This window comes from Lichenostomus cassidix, chromosome 24, assembly GCF_008360975.1.
Source record: "Lichenostomus cassidix isolate B80296 chromosome 24, HeHo_3.0, whole genome shotgun sequence".
Lineage (NCBI taxonomy): Eukaryota > Metazoa > Chordata > Aves > Passeriformes > Meliphagidae > Lichenostomus > Lichenostomus cassidix.
Genome location: NC_139504.1, coordinates 5,309,132 through 5,328,863, shown reverse-complemented (window position 1 = coordinate 5,328,863; position 19,732 = coordinate 5,309,132). Strand labels below are relative to the sequence as shown.

Here is a 19,732-nt window from a genome sequence, read left to right as displayed (position 1 = left end):
TTTTTACATTCCCAGAACTTCCAGATAACTCATGTCTCACCCAAGTGACTTAAACACTACAAACAGATGTGTCTTGCGTGAGGAAATCTCACTTTCCATGAGAGCCTCTCAGCTTGGCCAGGGGGATTTACCCATGACTCACCCATGTGTGCCAAAATAACAAATGCTGGTATTTAAATCAGCCCACAAAACGAACAAAAAATTGGCCAGCTAACCTTTTCTAAATAAATAAATACAATTTCCGATCCTGATTTCTAAAAAAAAAAAAAAACCAAACAAAAAGAACCCAAAAAAAACCATCAGAAAGTCTTGTAGAATTCAAACAGTGACTTGGTTGTTCTGTTCATTGCATAACCACTCTGATGGTAACACAATTCTCTTCCTCTTACTATTCATAGTGCCACAAAAGTACCAGCAGAATGTGGAAAGAGTTCCCCACTCCTTACTGATGTGAAAGTCAGACAGGATGAAGCAGAAAGTTAAACACTACAATCTCAGTTCCCCTCTAAAATGCTGCAAACCCTAAAAAAACCAGAATGTTCCCTCAGCCTCCTGCTTGCTGTCTTTTCAGTCACCCAGGATGACACAGATCAGAGTATTTAGAGAAGAACCCCAAAAAATACTGAAGATGAGCATAAAAACCTTGAAAGTCATGTGCTCCTGAAGTCAATCTGCAAAAGTATTTCTCTTCCAGGTCAATTCATGTTGTATTTTCCAAGGGACATTAATTATCCTCATGTTAACTCAAGTCTAAGACAGCTCTAAGAATTAATTAATGAAAATATTCTGTGTTTTACAATAGCCAAATGAAGTAAGGCAGAGTAAACCCATTTGCAGAGAAAACATTGGAAGCAACCCAAAAGTAGTAAAAACGGTTCAGAAGCACACACACAATTTCTGTAAATTCTTTATTGCATGGATTAAGAAAAAAGAATTCCCTTTTCTACATCAACTCCCAGGGTCCAGAGTTACAGGGTCTGCCTTACACACTGATGCCAGAAGCAGCAGTTCAGTTTTCCACAAGCCAAGCTTGTTTTACAGAAGAGGAAACCAACCAACAGTTACCTTAGAAAAACACTCATTAAAGCTGGTTTTACAAGGAGAGTTCCCTTTAGCTATGCAAGTCTGCCACTGATGTAATTAATCCATCCCAATTTCCAGTGCAGCTTGAATCACTTCACTCTCACTGGACATTTTCCAGTTTTAATCTGGTTTTTTTTTTTTTCTCTATTTATATTCTAAACTAGCTCTGAGCTCCCTGCAGGCTGCTCTCACTAGGGACCCTCAGCTGGTTCTTTGCTGTGCACTGAAGTCGGTCACGAGCTGATGAAGCAGAGGCAGCAGAGGACAATCGTGTGTGTCAGGCCTTGGGGACACTCAGAGGACACTTGGGGACACTCAGAGGCTCCAGAGCATGGCCACAGCCTTGCAGATGCCCACGTCGTGGTAGTTGAAGTAGCAGAGGCCGCCGAAGGTGAGGGCAGACAGGACGTAGAGCCCCGTGTTGGCCACTTTAATGGGGGTGTCCCCGTGCACATAGTCAGTGATCACCTGGCCCAGACCCCTGAAAAGAACAGAGAAAAGCTCACATCAGCAAAGGTCACTCCCTGGGATTCATCCACTTTGTGTCACCATTCTATCAAGATGCTTCAAATGCTGCTTGTTGTCACCTGCTGCCATCAAGCCTTCCTGAAGAGTTCCCACTCAGAAAGAGGGTGCATCTATTGCAAAAACAAAACAAAACATTCCACACATTCTGTTAAAAACACACAGATTGGCTCGGGGTGTTCTTGAGGACACAAGGTGCTGAGCACAGCTGTCCAGACAACAGAATCCTTGGAATCTGCCTTCTTGTCTGACTGAGAAGGAGGAAAACCAAGGAAATATCTGGGACCAACCACTGTCACAAAGACACAGAAGACTCCTGGGTATGTGTTCAGATTAGAACACTGGCAGCCAAAAAAATTACCATAATTTGGAGTTTTTCCACATCTGGAAGCAAATTCCTGTTCAGGTTTAAACTACCTAGGAACAGAAGGCACAGGGTGCCACCAAGTTTTGGGAAGAAGCTGCCAGTCAGAGTGAGGAAAGTCCAAGAATCCCTGGCACAATTCCTCAGGGCAAAACTGAGGTTTAAGAAAATCTGACACCCCAAACTAGCACAAAAATCTGCTTTAACCTTGTGGCAAGGAAGTCCAAAGCAGGAACACCTCAAGAAGGTGAATGCTGCCAGTCTGACCAACCATGCAGCTGGATCCACTCCTAATTAGCTCTGTCCCCTGCTGTCATGAAGGATCACAGCAGAACTACACTGAGCATCATGAGCAAACATCCACTTCCCAGGAATCAAGGAATAATAACAATCCAGGTCTCCTCAGTGGAATATTTCCTGTGAGCTATTTATCATGCAGAACCTCATCACCACTCAGATGCACAAAGCCAGTGCACAGAGCTTTAGAGCAAGAATATTTTTCTATTATTTTTATATAGATCTGCCCTCTGTTTCCTCTGTTTGTACAACACTGGTTCTTCCACAGGTTAAAAACACCCAGGGCCAAGGCAGTGTTCCTGAGGTAAGACACTGTGTAGAACACTAGGGAATTTTTATGGATTCCTTTCCTGACTGGGAGAGCAGCGTGACAAAGGACAGACCGAGGATTTTCCTCTTTCTAGGTGTTTTCACAGCAGAGCAGGATGAGGTTTGGAGAGTTCCCAGTGAGTTCAGCAGTGCTGTGCTTACCAGTGGCCGTGCAGGGTGAGGGCTGCAGCCAGGGAATAGTCCACAGCTGGTCCAGGGTACAGGTAGGCTGCAGGCAGCAGCCCCAGCAGCAGCACACTGACCGCTCGCTCCCCTGTCCAGTGCAGAGATGCAGCCTTGGAAGTGCCTGCAAGGAGAAACACTTCTCAGGGAAAATCCCTCAGCCAGGGGCTGGAGGAATGGCACTGAGATCTGCAAACCAAAACGCAGCATGAGCAACGCCTGGAAACACAATGTGAGCATCAGCCCAGGTCTAAAACATCAAGAATTGACTCTGAAATGATCTTTTACAACACCCCCAAAGTGCTCAGCTAACATACAGATAACATCCACCCACCTAAACCAAAATGCAAATGTTTTCCTTCCTTTTGGCAAGGAGAAAGGAAATGCAGAAAGTGACAAGGAAAGCAAAGGACCTGAGGTTTGGACTTGGGCAAAGTGCAAATCCAAGTGCCATTAACTGGTAACAATGCTGCTGAATGTGAGGGTACACACACCACTCACAATTATTTATCACAAATAACATCTCTGCACAACCACTTCCTGATCTAACAACGCTCAGCATTTCACAACTTTTCCCTTAAATCGACTGGCATTTAGGATTATTTTTTCTCTTGCTGGTAACACCTGTAACCCCACCTCACCCAAGAAGACACCAAGAAAAACCACTGTACCACGTGCAAATCTTTTCTGCCCTTTGTTACAGCTGCCACTTCAAACCCCCTACCTGGCTCAGAAGAATTACAGACTCACAGGTTGGCTGGGGTTGGGAGGGAGCTTAAAGCTCCTCTTGAACTCGAGTCCCTGTACCAGCATAGGGTACCACCTGCATCACCTCTGTCCTACATCCCTGCACTGCTGTTGGTCCCCAACCAAACCCTGGTCCTTCATAACCCAGTCTTGATAGAATCATAGAGAGTTAAAGGGTTGGAATGGAGCTCAAGGATCATCCAATCCTGATAGAATCACAGAAAGCTAAAGGGTTGAAATGGAGCTCAAGAATCATCCAATCCCGATAGAATCATGGAGAGTTAAAGGGTTGGAATGAACCCCAAGGATCATCTAATCCCGATAGAATCATAGAGAGTTAAAGGGCTGGAATGAACCCCAAGGATCATCCAATCCCAGCTCGCTGCCACGGGCAGGACCCGGCTGCTCGGAGCTCCATCCAGCGTGTCCTTGAGCACTGCCAGGGATGCCAGGGAACCTCCCGCGGCAAGGCGCTCCCTGCTCCCGGCCAGACGAGCTCTCCGCACACACATACACACAAACACACACAGACAAACACATACAGACAAACACACACACACAAACACACACACACCGGGCCGTACCGTGTCCCTGGCGGGCCGGGCCGTGGCTCTCGCGGTTCGGAGCGCAGCGGGCGGCGGCGGCACCGAGAGCGGCGGGGCGGCGGAGCAGAGCCGAGCCGAGCAGAGCTGCGGGGACAACGGGGCAAGGGCTGAGCGCGGGGATCCCACTGCCACCGAGAGTCCCGCTGCCACCGGGGTCCCACTGCCACCGGGGTCCCGCTGCCACCGGGGGTCCCACTGCCACCGGGATCCCGCACCCTCCGGAGTCCCGCACCCTCCCGGCTCCCGCTCCTTGCCCGCCCTGCCCCCGGCCCGACTCACCCAGGGCAGCCCCGCGGGGCTGAGCCCGCAGCAGCGCCAGCGCCATGTCCGCTCCAAGGGCACCGAGCCCGGACACGGAACCGCCGCCCGAGCTTCCGCTTCCGGCACGGCACGGCACGGCACGGCACGGCACGGCACGGCACGGCACGGCACGGCGCGGCACGGCGCGGCACGGAGCGGAACCGGGAACAAAGCTTCCCGGGGCAGATGTGAGCGGGTTTTGGGAGGGAATCCTCCCTGTGAGCTCGAAGCGCTGGCTGCTCCATCCCTGGGAATGCCCGAGGGCAGGTTGGAGCAGCCCGGGACAGTGAAGTGTCCTGCCCCTGGCATGTTGGAACTGGATTATCTGCAAATTCCCTTCCAGCCCAAACCATCCTGCAATTCTGGAATTAAACCCCACAAGGCGCACAGCAGTCCCAGCTGCTGCTCACCTGCATGTGCACTGATGAAACACCTTTGTGCACACAACAGACATCTCCGTGAACATCCCGTTTTTCTGTCCACTTCGAGTTAAAAAAGGAGCAGCAATCAGGGCTTGCAGTGAGGATTTGGGGGCACTGACACTGTTTTGTGCTCATCCAGCACACAGCAATCACCCCACACATTTCCTCAGTCCCTGATTTCATCTCCTCCCAGTGTGATCAAGCAGAAACAAAACAGCACAGGGAGAACACAGACACCACCCAAACTCCCAGCCCTGTGCTCTGCCCCCGGGCTTCGCTCCAGAACAATGACAGAAGCATCAACCACATCTGGATTGATTTATTTTATTAAAAGGCTTGGCTGTTCGCTGCAGGGAGAACGGCCTGGTACCACTTTCTCCAGCAACACACTGGGCAGAGCAGAGACAGGACACAACACCCACCAAGGCCTCTCTGTCAGCACAGATGGTTTCAGCATCCCCATAGAGAATGAAGGAAGGTAGACACAGCGGCCAGCCCACAGCAGGCTCTGGAGAGGAGTTCAAACCAAGCAAATGCACTGCTGGCTTGTTTCATCAGCAGAGAAGAAGTCACTGCACCTTCAGCTGGAGTGAGAGCATTCCCTCAGCTCCCCTCTGTGTCCAGCTGACCCACTGCATGCCCCCACAGCTCTGCTTTTGGTAGAGATGGGAAGACAAAACTGCCGTGGGGTTACAGTGACATTTCCTCTGTTATCAGATTGACTGATCAGCCTGTCCTCTCTGCTACTGGCCACTGTTGTGCTGAGCCAAAAGAGCAATCTGTTAAGACATAATTTAAGAAAGAAACATCCTGATCACAACCAAAGAATCTGAAGTGCTGTCCAGCACTGCTGACTGTGAGTCCAGGGGCAGCCAGGCTGCCCAGGCTCAGCTGCTCCCCGTGGGCTGGCAGGGTGTGGGCAGTGCTGAATGACAAAGACCTGCCTCTGTCCTCTCCCCCTGCTCTGAGCTGCAGCCCAGACCCCTCAGTCCTCATCAGAGCTGTCCTCAGATTTCTCATCCCCTGCCACCTTCCAGTTCTTCCTCTTGCTCTTCTTCTCCGGCACTTCACTCTGCCTCTCCGGCACGGAGTTGGGACGCTTCTTCCTCTTCCTTGGGGGTCGTTTCTCCTTTTTCCCCTCGGATTCAGTGTCCTCAGAGCTGCTGGTGCTGGAGCTGCTTGCATGGGAAAAGTCACTCTCCTGCCCAGAAGAAGAGGTAGGTTCCTTGGCAGGCACTTTCCTGGTCTTTTTCTTGCGCTTGTGTTTTCCTTTCCGGGTGCTTGGAGTCTCCTCTGCTGAGCCCTCGCTCTCCCCCCGGGAGGAATCTGAGGAAGTTCTCCCCTGCTCCTTTTTCTTTTTCTTCCTTTTTTTGTGTGAGCGCTTTTTCTGCTTCTTCTTGTGGGATTTCTTGGTTTTTTTCCTCTTGTGAGACTCGCGGGCTGTTTGCTTCCCCAGGTGGGATCTCTTCTTCCCGTTGACAGCCTTTTGCTCATCTCCTTCTTGCTGGTCACTGGAAAAGGAACAGGAGGAGGTGAACTGAAAGCCACTGAATGATGAAACTCATTCATATCGAATCTGTAATTCTGACACATATTGATGATTCTGCTGGGTGTAGGTTAAAAATAATTAATTATGTCTTCAAACCTTGTTTTTCCACTCTTCAGGATACTGCAAGAATTTATTTTCCTCCCAGATTCATAGATTTTAGTAACTCCAGCTAAACCTGAATATCTTAATTAACACAAAAGATTCTCAGAAGACTCACACCACATTAATGGGTTTGATTTTTTTCATGGAACAGCAAAGCTTTGCATTCAAGGCTGATCCATACTCAAAATGTAAAACTCAGTTTGAAGAACTCCCTGCAGAACTTGTCAGAAGGCAGATTCTGAACCCATCAGTAAAGCCTTACCTGTCTGTGTCAAATTCTTCAGGATATAACTCTTTATATCCACTGTGCCCCCACCTGTAAGAAAGCAGAACCATCCATTAAAAACACACAAGGTATCTGAGGACAAAAACCCAGAGCCACAGGATGAACCTGAGTTCAAACAGGGAGGAAGGACTGATTTGGTAGGTGCTGTTTAAATACACCTTATGTTCTCAGACTGCAACTCAGGTTTCTTTAAAACAACTCTAGACTTGTGTGTCTTGTGATTTTTTAAGCTCCTTGGGCAAAGTAATAAATGGTAAGCTTAGGGCTGGGCTTTTCCTGCTTAGAAACTCCACTGAACAGAAATGTGTGATTTTTTGGTACAGGGCTCCAAAATAATGTTTCAATTATAATCACAGACCATTAATTCCCACACAGACCTGTCTGGCATGTTGGCTTCACATTCATACAGCTTTTTATTCCAGGATCTGGCCCTGAGGAGATCATCTTCCACCAGGTCAAGGAGCTGTGGGTTCCTGGCTTTCCAGTCTGCCCTGTGTCCCTCCTCATCGAATCCATCGCTGCGCATCCGACTGCTGCAGAGGGAACAGTAGCATCCTTCAGCTGGGGAAACACCTCCCAGCCCCACAGCTCCAGACAACCCCACCCCATGAACGTGCAGTTCTAATCACAAGCTTCAGATTTTGCATCTTAATGAACACAAGTGGTCAGGCTTGAGCAGAGTCCTGACCTGTTTCCAGGGGCTCATTAAGGAGAAAATAAATATTTCTCTAGTGTATCTCACCTGGAGGTGTCTGACAGCATTCTGCTCTGCCTCTTCCAGTAAGTCTCTTCTGTCTGCTTCTCCCACTCCCTTATTTTCCACATTTCTGTCTCTTCCTGAAGCTGAAAGGCACAGAAGGGAAACGACTTTAACATCAGGGGAAATTCACAGTCATGCAGCACATGAGCTCCAGCCTCCACACTCCTGCCGAGAAAACTCACAGCAACCTGCCCTATCATCCCCAAACAGAGAATTATTCACACAAATATTTAGCTGTATCCAAATTGAGAACTTCCACATGGTGGTTAGACCTGCTGAATTATGTCAGGGATTCATGAAGCAGCTTGCTGAACTTAATGGAGTTGCTCAATCTTGCACTAAAATCCTCCCTGTGCACACAAAGTTCAAAGTCTCTGATGCAATTGAATGTATATACACAGTACAACACGAAACAAACTTATTAGGGATTTGTTACTTTTTAAGTAAATACAGACACATTCCCAAAACGGGGTTAAACTGAAACTGGGGGAAACTGGAATGGGGTTCAACTGAACTCGACACAAACAGCGATAAACCCACAGGGAGGGTGAGGATGTCGATTTACCAAACTCCTTTTATTCTGCCAAACACTGCCGCACCGCCGGGATGTTCCCGCAGCCTGGGATGGAGCAGGACCACCGCCGGCATGTCCCCCCATCACTTTGTGTCACACCGGGATGTCCCCGTACCCCCGGGATGTCCCTGCATCCCAGCGTGTGCTGGCAGCCTCAGGATGTCCCCTCTCCCGGTCTGTCCCCTCTCCCGGTCTGTCCCCTCTCCCCGGTTTGTCCCCTCTCCCGGCTGTCCCCTCTCCTGGTCTGTCCCCTCTCCCGGCTGTTCCCTCTCCCGGTCTGTCCCCTCTCCCGGCTGTCCCCTCTCCCCGGCTGTCCCCTCTCCCCGGCTGTCCCCTCTCCCGGCTGTCCCCTCTCCCGGCTGTCCCGCTCCCAGGCCCTGCCTGGCCCCGCAGGCCCGGCGCGGCGCGGCCCTCACCTTGTTGTGCGCTCCGGTGTGGCGGATGACGTTGCGCAGCAGCACCTTCCCCACGGGCACGCGGGACATGCTGCGGGCGCTGCGGCGGGCCCGTGCCGGGCGCGGCGGTGGCGGGTTCGGTGTCGCTGTCGCTGTTTGTCGCTGGCGGCGGCGGGCCGGGCCGGGCGGGGGACGCGGAAACGCGCGGGGCCGCGAGCGCGCCGCTTCCGGCGCCGTCTCCAGGGCAACGGGGCCGCCATGGCCGCCGGGCCGCGGAGTGCGGGAGTGCCAGTGCCGGGCGGCGGGACCGACAGAACCGGCCTGAGGGGACCGACAGAACCGGCCTGGGCTGACCGAACCGGCCTGGACCGACAGAACCGGCCTGAGGGGACCGACAGAACCGGCCCGGACCGACAGAACCGGCCTGAGCGGACCGACCGAACCGGCCTGCACCGACAGAACCGGCCTGAGGGGACCGAACCGGCCCGGACCGACAGAACCGGCCTGAGCCGACAGAACCGGCCTGAGCGGACCGAACCGGCCTGAGCGGAGCCGGACCGGCCTGGACGGAGCCGGACCCACCCGGGACCGCCGGGCTGGCACCGCAACGAGCACCGCAACGAGCACCGGATCCCTCTGCCCGCGCTGTCCCCGCTCCGCTCCCCGTCCCTGGGACAATGCTGGGGACAGCAGGTGGCAGCTCTAAAGAAGTCCTTTTTGGGGGAAAAATACAAATTATAGCAGCCACAGCCAGGGTACCAGATCCTTAAGCTCTCCATCCTGCCCAGTTCCTGGGCGCAGATTACACAAGAGCTCAGAGTGAAAATCTTTGATGGTGATGAGGTTTGGAGTGGTTTTAATTCGCTTTTTAATTGTCGGGGATGAGTATCTCAAATGGCTTTAGAAGATTTAATTACAAAAGGAAGGGTGGAGGAAGAGTAGCACCACCAAACTTAGGAAAAAAATAAAAGATTGTAAATATTCAGAGAGTATGTGAATATATTTTGTTCCAGTACTTGTTACCTACAGGTAACAGCTGCAGTAAAGAACCACAAATGCCTACACCCTTCACCACACCATTCAAGGGACAGCAATAACAGTGGTTTTGTTAAATAAATGATGTGTTTTTTGTTAAATAAATGGATTCCCAGGGTTAGAGCAGCTCTCCCACATACTGAGTGCTGGAACAGCCTGCCCAGCTGTGTCACACACAGTCCCCATTGCCCACGTGAACACTGCAGACAGGAAGCTGCAGAGAGCAAAAAGCAAATTTTTGGGAAGATCTGCGATTGCATTTCAGGTTAATAGGGTGAGTTTCACTGTGAGACTGATGGCTGCAGAGCACGGACCCAGAGCAGAAAAGCCACACACGACTGAAGAGAAAAGCACTGGGACATGGTTTAGTAGTTGTCAATTCCAAACATTTAATGGAACATGGGTTCACTGAAGCCAGTCTGGAACCAGGGTAGTTCAGGTCATTCAAGAAAATCCAAAACCTTAATGCACTTTTTTTTTTTTTTTTTTTTGCTTAAGCAAGGCATGAAAACCGGGTATCACAGCAACCAGACACTAAATAGTTCCCACAAAAATATTTAATTTCCACAGTATTTTCTTTCAATATCTTTAGTGAATTCTGTAGAACTTTACAGGAGACAGTACTTAATGCAATATACAGAATAACAGGATCAGCTTGAACTTCTTCCTTTTTTTTTCCCAACTCTGCCCCCATTTAATTCTCCTGGTCACTCTGTCATTACTGCATGGTTGTCCTTTTTTACATGAACGTTTCCATGTGGAAAGTGGAATTTCATAATGTTCAGCACTGCACCCCTTGCAGGATACAATGCCTGGGGTTAACTGGACACGAGTCCAACAAACTAGAGAAGCACCTTACATACAATATGTACATGGAGAGCACATTCTGCAGCTTTACTGAGGCTGGACAACATAGACAATCCAGGGAAGGTCTGCAGTTCCAGTGGCTTAAGTCAGAGCTTCCTATGTTAGAATGCCTGAAATGAAAAATTCCAAACATCCCAGTCCTCACATGATTAACATCCCCTGCTGGGATTATCATGTGTGTGATTTACATTGTGATTTATTTTTCTGTGTGATTTGTCTACATTGGCCTTCAACACACCTTGAACATTCTGCACAATAGCTACTTCCATGGCATTGCTGGGGTTAACTTAGCCAGAGGAACAGCAGAGGAACAGGAGTTTTCTTACAGAAAGCAGATGTCAGTGAAGTCCATGAGAACAGCACATTCCCTGTGGCAGCCAAGCTGTGACTCCACAAACAGCAGTGCTCCTTCACCTTAAAGTGCTCAAAAGGGATCACGTAGCTGAGAAGGTCCCAGCCAGTGCCAAATTCCAAAAAAGCTCTGGAACAGCAGCACTTGGCCTTTGAGACTCTATCCCCAGGCACTTCAGTCCCTCAGTGCATGTGCCATCTCCCCACCCCAGAACAGATAACATGGGAATTCTCCTCCTATTGTACCTTTCTGTGACCATCTCACCTGCACTCCTGTGAAGAGATGTTTGAAATTCCAATCTCTGAAGACACTGAGGTCATGAAATTATTGGGATGCACCCCCAATAGTTTAGAAGCAGCTGGCACAATGCCAGGATAGTTTTTTTTTTTTTAATCTGGGATGCTTAACTCTGTTTTAGAAGAGTTTGCAAGTTAACTCACTGTATAAATATACAGTGTGGATGTAATATTGCTCTGAAAAGCACTTTTGCAAACTTTTTTTTTTCTGTACAGACTGGTAAATAACATTACCAGATAATATAATACATATTTTAAATAAAAAAAGGAACTCTCTCAAAGTCTGAACACTAAAGTCTAAATAGCTTGTTTAAAACACAACAGTGTGACCCAGGAAAATTCTGCTTTGCATTGTTAAATTATAGCAGCATGGTTACTGGCTTTTCAAGGAAATTCTTGAACTCAGCAAGCCACTGTGCTCCAACTGCTCCATCCACAACACGGTGGTCACAGCTCAGGGTGACAGACATCACGCTGGCCACGTCAAAGCTGGGAGAAAAACAACAAAAGGAAAAGGTTAACACACCCCTCTGCAGGGCAGTGCCACCTACACGGCAGAAAGAATCTCTTGGAGAGCAGGAATAGCAGCTGGTGCTTGGTGACAGATGTTTCTCCCAATTATACTGGAGAGGAGATCGTGTTCATTCCTTCTCTGAGGAAAACTAACTTCACTGAGGCACTGCAAACACCTCTGTGTGCTCCCCTTAGGGCAGGGAGCTCAGCTTTCCCTGCAGCACTAGGACAGCCCCACACAATCCAAGAGAAAGAACCATTTTAGCTCCAATATTATATTACAGGACACTTGGATTATAACCCATCCTTTAGGCTTTCCTTAAATGCAAACTGAAGCAGGTGCTGAAAGCACTGTGTAAACAATACATTTTGGGAGGGGTTAATTATTATCTAAGGTAGGTGTTAGGAAACCAGCCATGATTTCAAAATTTGAGTTCAGGATCAGATAAAAACTCACCCTTTCTCATTATCAGCTGGTACTAGCCTTTCCTTTGAGGAACCAACTGCCAGGATGCAGGCTTGAGGTGGATTGATTATGGCAGAGAAATTCTTAATCCCATACATTCCTAAATTGGAAATGGTGAAAGTACCACCCTAGAAGGAAAAAAAAAACCACATTCATGGGCAAACTCACAAAAACTGTTTTATGAGGGAATATGAGGGCAGAGGAAACCTCATCCCAGTCTGCAGTTTCCTGATGAGTTGAACTGGATGATCCCTGTGAGTTCCTCCCAGCTCAGGATATTCTGTGATTACTGAACATCACAGAACAGCCTTTGCTCCTTTGGAACAAGGATTTCTCACCTGGAATTCGTGAGGCTGGAGCTTCCCTTCCCGGGCCTTGGCTGCCAGGGAAGCCACATCCTTGCTGATGGCAGCCAGGCCCTTGATGTGAGCGTTGAAGACGATGGGGGTGATGAGCCCTGCGGCAGTGCTGACAGCCACACTCACATCCACCACATGATTCCTGCAACACACAATGGGCACTGCTTACTCCAGCAACAGAACAAACAGGAGAAATTAAAAAAAACAGCCCAGACAACCCAAAATTAATTTTGCAACAGTTATTTCACCTTGCACACCAGCCTTAGACTCAAAGGTTTTGCCACTTTACCAAAACTCCTCACCTTTGCATTGTATTTTTTCCCCTCCCTCAAATCCCATCAAAAGTTCCTCTGTTTTGCCATGAACCAAAAAAGTTCCTGGCTCTGACCTTGCCATAAACTTACTGCCTAATGACTGTGTCCATCCATGAAGAATTTGCCTCAGGCACCTTCAAGCATGCTAAAGCAGAAGCTTTAATTATGAAATCATTGACAGAAAGCTTAACATTATCCGAGACCTCCTGCAAAGAAAGAGATTCCAGGTGTCAGTTTGTCCCCTACATATCACCCCAGTTTATGAGGGCAGCCACTGCAGCTCACAGGAAATGGTAGAAAACAATCATTAATATTCAAGGATAATTTATGAGGTGAAAGCATCTCCTTCATAATTTCAGAAAGTAGCTTTTTTAATATTTAGTTTTCCGCAAACTCGGCTTAGAATTATTGTTCTGCCTGATTTTTTTGTGTTTCTTGCTATTAAAAAAGCTTTTTATCCTTTTATTTTCCACCTGAAATAATGGCTCACCACCATGCAGAGCTCAGAGCTGCCCTCTTTGGGAAGTCAGGAATCAGCAGACATGAGAAAAATCTCATTCTGTCCCAGCCAGTCCAGAACTGACCCACAAGAGGCACTGAAAAGAGTGGTTTTTTTCCCAAGCCAAGATGCCAGAACTCACCTGATTGAGCTCTTTCCTTAGCACCAGGACTTTTCCCATGTTTACATCGATGGACAGGTAGTAGTGAGGTATTGTTTGTTTGGATTGCATCAGCCTCTGAGCAATGACCTGTGCAGAGCAAGGAACACAAATCAGCCCGGAAAATTCACGGCTGGCAGGAATGAGCTCAGAAAGGAATGAAACCTCCTTACCCTCCGAATGTTGCTGATGGGGATGTCTGTGAAGGTCCCCTCGGGTGCTGCCACTGCAGCAGCTGCAGGAATTGCCCCTGGAGCTGCAGCCTGCAGGGAAAACCAGCATCACTCCCAGAACAGCCAAACAGCAGCTCAGCACCGAGGCCAAGCTGCCTCTGGTCAACAACAGCAGCTACTCTCACCTCTCCAGTACCCACAAGGCTCCTTCTAGGTCCTGCATTTGATTATTAAATGCAGTATTTGAGTCATTTAGCAGAGCAACACTGGTAGATGTTGCTGTGAAGCTCCCAGAACAGCCAGTGCTGCTCCCTGGTTGTTTTACAGACAGCAGAGCTGTGCTGAAGGGCTCTCCCAAAGTGCAGCACACACAGCAACACCTCCACCCACAGAGGGAAAACACAAACCATGGGATCAGAACGTTTTTGGGGCAAGAACAGGGTGGTGGTTCCTAGATCTGGCTTTCCTTCTGATCACCTCTTTTCAGCAATGCTGAAAATGACCTCAGCCCAAGAAGATTTAGGAACCGAAGGAAGGGTTGGGATCACACTGGTTTTTTTTTTGTCAGGGGTATTTAAAAAAGGGAAAAATTAAGGGAGAAAGCTTCGTCTGTGTTTCTGACAGGTTAAATTTCACAACCTTACAGTCACCACAGCCCAGACAATGCAGCAATGCCAGTTCCATGTAGGAACTGTTCTCCTACAGAGCCTTTCCCTTCCTGAAACATCCATTCCTACATTTTTATGGCCTACTCACTGGAACAGCCTTTGATGGCACAAATGACTCCACATCTTTTTTGGTGATTCTACCATCTGGTCCAGTACCTGAAAGGGGCAAAGGAAAACGTGAGAGGATTTTGATTATTTAGCAAAGAGAAATCATTGAACACAACTCCTGATTACAGCTGCATACTTAGGATATTCCTGCCAGGAAGAAGAGGAAAATACAGATTTACAGGGACAGAAAATTGATAGTGAGAGCAAGGAAATGGAAAGGAAAGGTACCTTTCACTTGGGTAAGGTCGATTCCTTTCTCTGCTGCCAATTTCTTTGCCAGGGGACTGACCACCACCCTTCCTTTGTGGGGTGGCCCAGCCGTGGGGGCTGCTGGAGCAGGAGCAGCAGCAGGCTGGGGAGGAGGAGGAGCAGCTGCAGGAGTTGCCATCACCTTAAGAAGAATCAAATCCATCAGTGGAAGGCACAGCAAGAGAATTGGCCCATCTAATTATCAATCAAGAGAACAGCCAAGATAATCACTAATCTGCACAGGGGCTCCCAGTGGCAGAAATTAAATCAGAAACTCACTGGGAAGGAGGTCAGCTGGGCTATACACCAAATAAAATACAGCAATAAAGCATAAGCTTTATTATGCTCCCCATTTTCAAGGATAAGGAATCAGAACTGGCACAAGCAATAGGCCAAGAAAGAGCCCACAATGAATGAAACCTGCTGCAGGTTTTAGTGAGCACTTCTCAACACATAGATCAGCCTTGCCCTCACAAATCAGAGCATTCCTGTTGAAGCCAGGACTCCACAGTGCCAGGAACAGCTCAGATCACCTCATCATGATTGCCCCATCCCTGGAAGTGTTCAAGGTCAGGCTGGATGGGGCTTGGAGCAGCCTGGGACAGTAAAAGTGTCCGTGCACGTGGCTTTAAAGTCCCAGCAGTGCCCAAAACTTCTCCTTACGGGTGGAGGAGGAGGAGCAGGAGGAGCTGCTGCCTTCATGTCAGTCACTGGTGCAGCCTGGTAGTCAGCAAAGGCTGGAATATCAGCCTCCTTCTCCACAATGATGCAGAGAGCAGTTCCTAAGGGCACATCTCTTGTTCCTTCAGGCACCAAGATCTTTGCCAGGTAGCCTTCCTCCTGCACTTCAAAGCCTGCAAGGGAGGGAAACAACACTGAGGAGCAGAAGAGTTGCTCTACATGCTGCTGCTGCTGGAGACTCTGGCAGCTGAAGCCCTGTCCTGCAGGAGAATCCTTTCCAGCAGGGAATCCTCTCCATGCACTTGCTAAGGAGGATTGCTGAGGAAATACAAGTGTTTTTAGGAGCTCCAATGTTTAGCTCTGCAAAGGGATGAGATGTTAACAAAACCTGTCCCACAGCATCACCCCCTGAGCAGCCAGAAGAGCTGGCAGAGGCTGCTGAGGATCCTTCCAGGGGCATCCCACCCACTGCTGGCTGTGGACTCACCTATTGTGGCTTTATCTGTCTCAATTTCGGCCAGCAAGTCTCCCTCATTCAGCTTCTCCCCAACCTTCTTCTCCCACCTCTGCACTGTGCCCATTGTCATGGTAGGTGACAGAGCAGGGAGAGTGATCTGGGAAGCCAGAGAACACAACACAGTCAGATCCTGGTCATCCAGAAGGCTGAGGAACACAGTTTGACCCCCTGAGAAATGATGCCAACCTAAAGAAGCAGCTTTAATGCACTCTTAGGTTTGGCTCCATGACAGCAAAGCACACAGCTGTCCCACAGTGCTGCTTTGGCTTCTTTTAGCAAGGCTTGAGCAGGAGAGCAAGCGAGAGCAGAGGGCAAGAAATGGAAAAATCAAAATAGTCATCACTGCCATCATCCTGCAGCTGCCACCTGCAAGGCTAAGGAAGGCTTAGCAAGTCACTTGGTCACTGTGACACACACATGGAGCACAGCAGGGCAGAGGGGGCAAGAGGGAAGGGAGCAACTGCAGCAGCCAAAACACAGACTAAGAAGCCTTTCATTCATTCTTTTTGAGGAACATCTCAGACAAATCAGTTCCCACATGCTTTATCTGTGGGGTGGGGTTCAGCATTTCAGATTTTGAAAGGAATGGCACAGCAAGCCACTGCACAAAGCGCTCAAATCCATCAGTGGATCCACTGCAAAGCCTAAGCAATGCAAAAGGATCATCCACAAACACAATTCATTATTAGTCACCCACAGACACATCTGGTGTGCTCACCAGAGCATTACAGACTGTAGTTCTGCTCTGAGATATGAGCAGAGCTTATTCACACTAAGCACAAGGTCTTTTTATACCACAACTGTCCAAATAATGCAAACTTAGCAGCTCTTTCAAGACAACAACCCTGGAGGGACAAGTCTCTCCTCCATCAGCAGCTGGGATGCTGAAATAAATTTATGAAAAAACCTTTCTGGGATGTCCCCCAACACCTATTTTAAGCACACAACAACTGAAGTGGCGCAGTTAATAAATTCCCATTGCAGACAGTTTTTATGACAAAATGCTCCACAGGTAGCAATCCCTGGGGCAGAAAAAGAGTGCAACAAGCCCTAAAGCAGGAGCAGCGCTCTCTTACCTGCATGTGAGGAGGGTAAGAGCTGCCAGGGGCCTGAGAAGGCTGAGGTGGTGGGGAGGGGGCTGCAGCTGGAGGGGGAGGCACTGAGGCTGCGGGGGGAGCAGCTGCTGCAGAATCCAGGGTGTAATTTTTGAAGGCATCAACATGTTCAGGCCTAGAAGAAAACACAGAGCCCCAAACCCAGTCAGGTGATGATCTCTATGCCTTTCAAATGAGGTACCCCAGAAGGCCCAAGAGGAAAGTTCAAGTCAAGGGTTGGCAAAATACATACTTTTCTACTGTGATACATATTATGGCCCCAATAGGAACATCCCTGGTTCCTTCTGGCACCAGGATCTTGGCCAGGTAACATTCCTCCAGGCTCTCAAAGCCAACTGTAGCTTTGTCTGTCTCCACCTTTGAGAGAGAAGAGGAAATGGTGAGCCCAGAGCCTGTTGTAGGGTCACAGCATCCCTAATTCTGGAAAAACAACCCTGAGGCAGCAGCTCTAGGGCAGTCTGCCCTCAAACCAGCCCTGAGAGGCTGCCAGCCACTCTTCCCACCAGCATCCCTCGGGATCTGTCATCCTGAAGCCAAGATTTGTGTTCAGCCAGGGCCAGCCCCCAGGCAGCTCACGAGAGGCCAGCCCAGCCTTGTCCCCAGGATACCTCTGCTATGAGATCTCCTTCGTTGATCTTGTCCCCCTCCTTCTTCTCCCAGCGTGCTATGGTGCCCATCTGCATGGTGGGGGACAGCGCTGGCAGGGCCACCTGTGAGGGACAGGGCAGTGTCACCACCCAGACTGATCCGGCAGCAGGAATCAAACACAGCAGAGACAAACCTTCAGCTCAGCCTGGGACCAGGGGCACTGACCATCAGCAAATCCCCAGGACTGCCCCAAGCTGCTGGTGACAAGCCCTGAGCAAAGCCACGCCGGGTGATGAGGTGATGAGGTGAGAGGTTGTGATTGCCCCATCCCTGGAAGTGCTCAAGGTCAGGCTGGATGGGGCTTGGAGCAGCCCGGGATAGTCAAAGTGTCCCTGCACATGGCTTTAAGGTACATTCCAACCCCTGAACACCCCATGATTGTACCAAGGAAGGATTACAGGGAGCCAGCTCTTGGCCTGGGCCTGCCAAGGGACCACCAGCGGGGCTGGGATAAAGGCCAGAGGTGATGGAGCTGGAGGGGGACTGGAGGCACGGCGGTGCCAAGGGCACCAGAATCACAGCTTTTTTCCCGTTTGGCCGGCCAGGCGTTGGAATCGGTTCAGCCAGGGCGGCGGGGCAGTCCCCAGCCAGGAGGTGTCTGAGAGCCCTGAGGGTGCTGTGCTTTAGGGATTCCAGCGGCACTGCCGCGTCGCTAATCCCAAAGGTCGCTCCCAACCTTGATGATCCCATAACTATCCCCGGGGCAAACTGAGCCGCACGGGGAGGGCACGGAAAACGAGCGGGCAGCAAAGCGACACGGGCAGCGAGGGGACACGGGGGACAGCCGGGGCAGGGCTCCGGCGCTGTCTCTCACCTTCTGGTGCTCCGGGAGGCTGCAGTAGCAGCGCGGGACGAGCCGGGGCCAGGCGGGCAGCGGCAGCAGCGGCCGAGGCGTGGGGCTGCCCCAGGCCGGGCCGCGCCGGGCCGAGCCAGCCCCGGCTCCGACCCCGGCCCCGAGCGCTCGGCGGGGCCGCACCAGGCCGGGCGCTTCGGCCGCGCCCCGGGACACGCGTCGCGCCAACACCCGCCACATGCTGGGGCTGGAGCCGGGCTGGAGCCGGGCTGGAGCCGGGCGGGACCGTGCCGGCGGCAGTCGGTGACCTCCGTGCGGGCGGAGCGGCGCGACACTGGGGCGGCCGTAAAGCGGCGGCGGGGCGGGCCTGGCTGCGGCTCCGCCTCAGGGACCGCCTCACGGAGCTCCTCAGATAGACGCCGCCTCACGGAGCTCCTCAGACAGACACCGGCTCACCAACCGCCTCACGGAACTCCTCAGACAGACACCGCCTCACGGAGCGCCCCGCACCGCCGGGACACAGTGGCTCTGCGAGCTGGGGAAGGGCTCAGCCTGGAGGAAAGGGTCATATTCTGGCTCTGCACAACTCCCTGACCGGAGGGGACAGCCGGGGGGTCAGGCTGTGCTCCAGGGAACAGGGACAGGAGGAGAGGGAACAGCCTCAGGCTGGGCCAGGGCAGCAGGGAGAGCACATCAGCTCCTGGGGGATTCTCCGGGAGAACACATTATCTGCAGGGAGATTCTCCGGGAGAACACATTATCTCATGAGGGGATGGTGCCAGGCTCTCCGTGCTGCTGCTCCTGGCAGGACGAGGAGCAATGGCCATAAAATATAAACCACAACGAGTTGCACCTCCACACGAGCAACAACTTCTTTCCTTTCCTTATCATCATATCCCAGACTTGTCTATTTCGTTGCTTACAGTTTGTTTATTTCTGCCCAGTTTTCCTCAGAGGTGCTTTCCTGTTCCTATCCTTGTAAGTTTCTCTTGTAACAAAACCCACTGGAGTCAGGGTTAGAGCAGTGCCAAACTGAGGGAAAAGTGACATCTTTTGCTTTTATCAGGAAGAAACTTCCCAAAGTGAACTGCTCCTCTGAGTGGCAGAGAAGGACATGAAGCTGGCAGCTCCACACCTTGAAAACTGTCTTAATTTGCTCCATGAAACTCGGTGAAATAAAACTGATGAGTACAACCTGAGGAATGAAACACTTGTGAAAAAGTTTGCAATTCAAATACAATTGATCTCAGTATCACGAGCCCATGCCCTCTTCACCGGAGATCATGCAACAGAGAAACTATGTCCGGGGAGAAAGAAAATCTTTGTTTCTTTTCCAAAAGGGATGTACCCCCCCTCCCTTAATTAATTTGTTCATTGATGATCTTTCCTCCTGCTGTCTGTAAGAAAGTCACACAAAT

General features: G+C 50.3%; 3 protein-coding genes across 3 annotated transcripts; all 3 read right to left on the bottom strand.

The window, feature by feature from the left end:
* Window positions 1–894: 894 nt before the first annotated feature.
* SDHD (succinate dehydrogenase complex subunit D) lies at window positions 895–4,525 on the bottom strand. The gene is made up of 4 exons (XM_085081730.1): window positions 4,393–4,525; window positions 4,093–4,197; window positions 2,741–2,885; window positions 895–1,564 (listed from the first exon to the last, which is right to left on the bottom strand). Exons 1-4 carry the CDS (start codon window positions 4,436–4,438, stop codon window positions 1,399–1,401), a joined length of 462 nt encoding a protein of 153 aa, XP_084937856.1. The 5' UTR covers window positions 4,439–4,525; the 3' UTR covers window positions 895–1,398.
* A 620-nt stretch (window positions 4,526–5,145) lies between these two features.
* NKAPD1 (NKAP domain containing 1) lies at window positions 5,146–8,712 on the bottom strand. Its single transcript, XM_085081724.1, has 5 exons — window positions 8,523–8,712; window positions 7,515–7,615; window positions 7,150–7,305; window positions 6,749–6,802; window positions 5,146–6,346 (listed from the first exon to the last, which is right to left on the bottom strand). Exons 1-5 carry the CDS (start codon window positions 8,589–8,591, stop codon window positions 5,821–5,823), a joined length of 906 nt encoding a protein of 301 aa, XP_084937850.1. The 5' UTR covers window positions 8,592–8,712; the 3' UTR covers window positions 5,146–5,820.
* Window positions 8,713–10,075: 1,363 nt separating this feature from the next.
* On the bottom strand, window positions 10,076–18,653 carry DLAT (dihydrolipoamide S-acetyltransferase). Its single transcript, XM_085081721.1, has 14 exons — window positions 18,336–18,653; window positions 17,482–17,583; window positions 17,106–17,230; window positions 16,835–16,988; window positions 15,729–15,855; window positions 15,224–15,414; window positions 14,540–14,702; window positions 14,292–14,359; window positions 13,536–13,625; window positions 13,345–13,452; window positions 12,794–12,909; window positions 12,369–12,531; window positions 12,022–12,158; window positions 10,076–11,540 (listed from the first exon to the last, which is right to left on the bottom strand). The coding sequence occupies exons 1-14, from the start codon at window positions 18,552–18,554 to the stop codon at window positions 11,411–11,413; spliced, it is 1,893 nt and encodes a 630-aa protein (XP_084937847.1). The 5' UTR covers window positions 18,555–18,653; the 3' UTR covers window positions 10,076–11,410.
* Window positions 18,654–19,732: the final 1,079 nt, after the last annotated feature.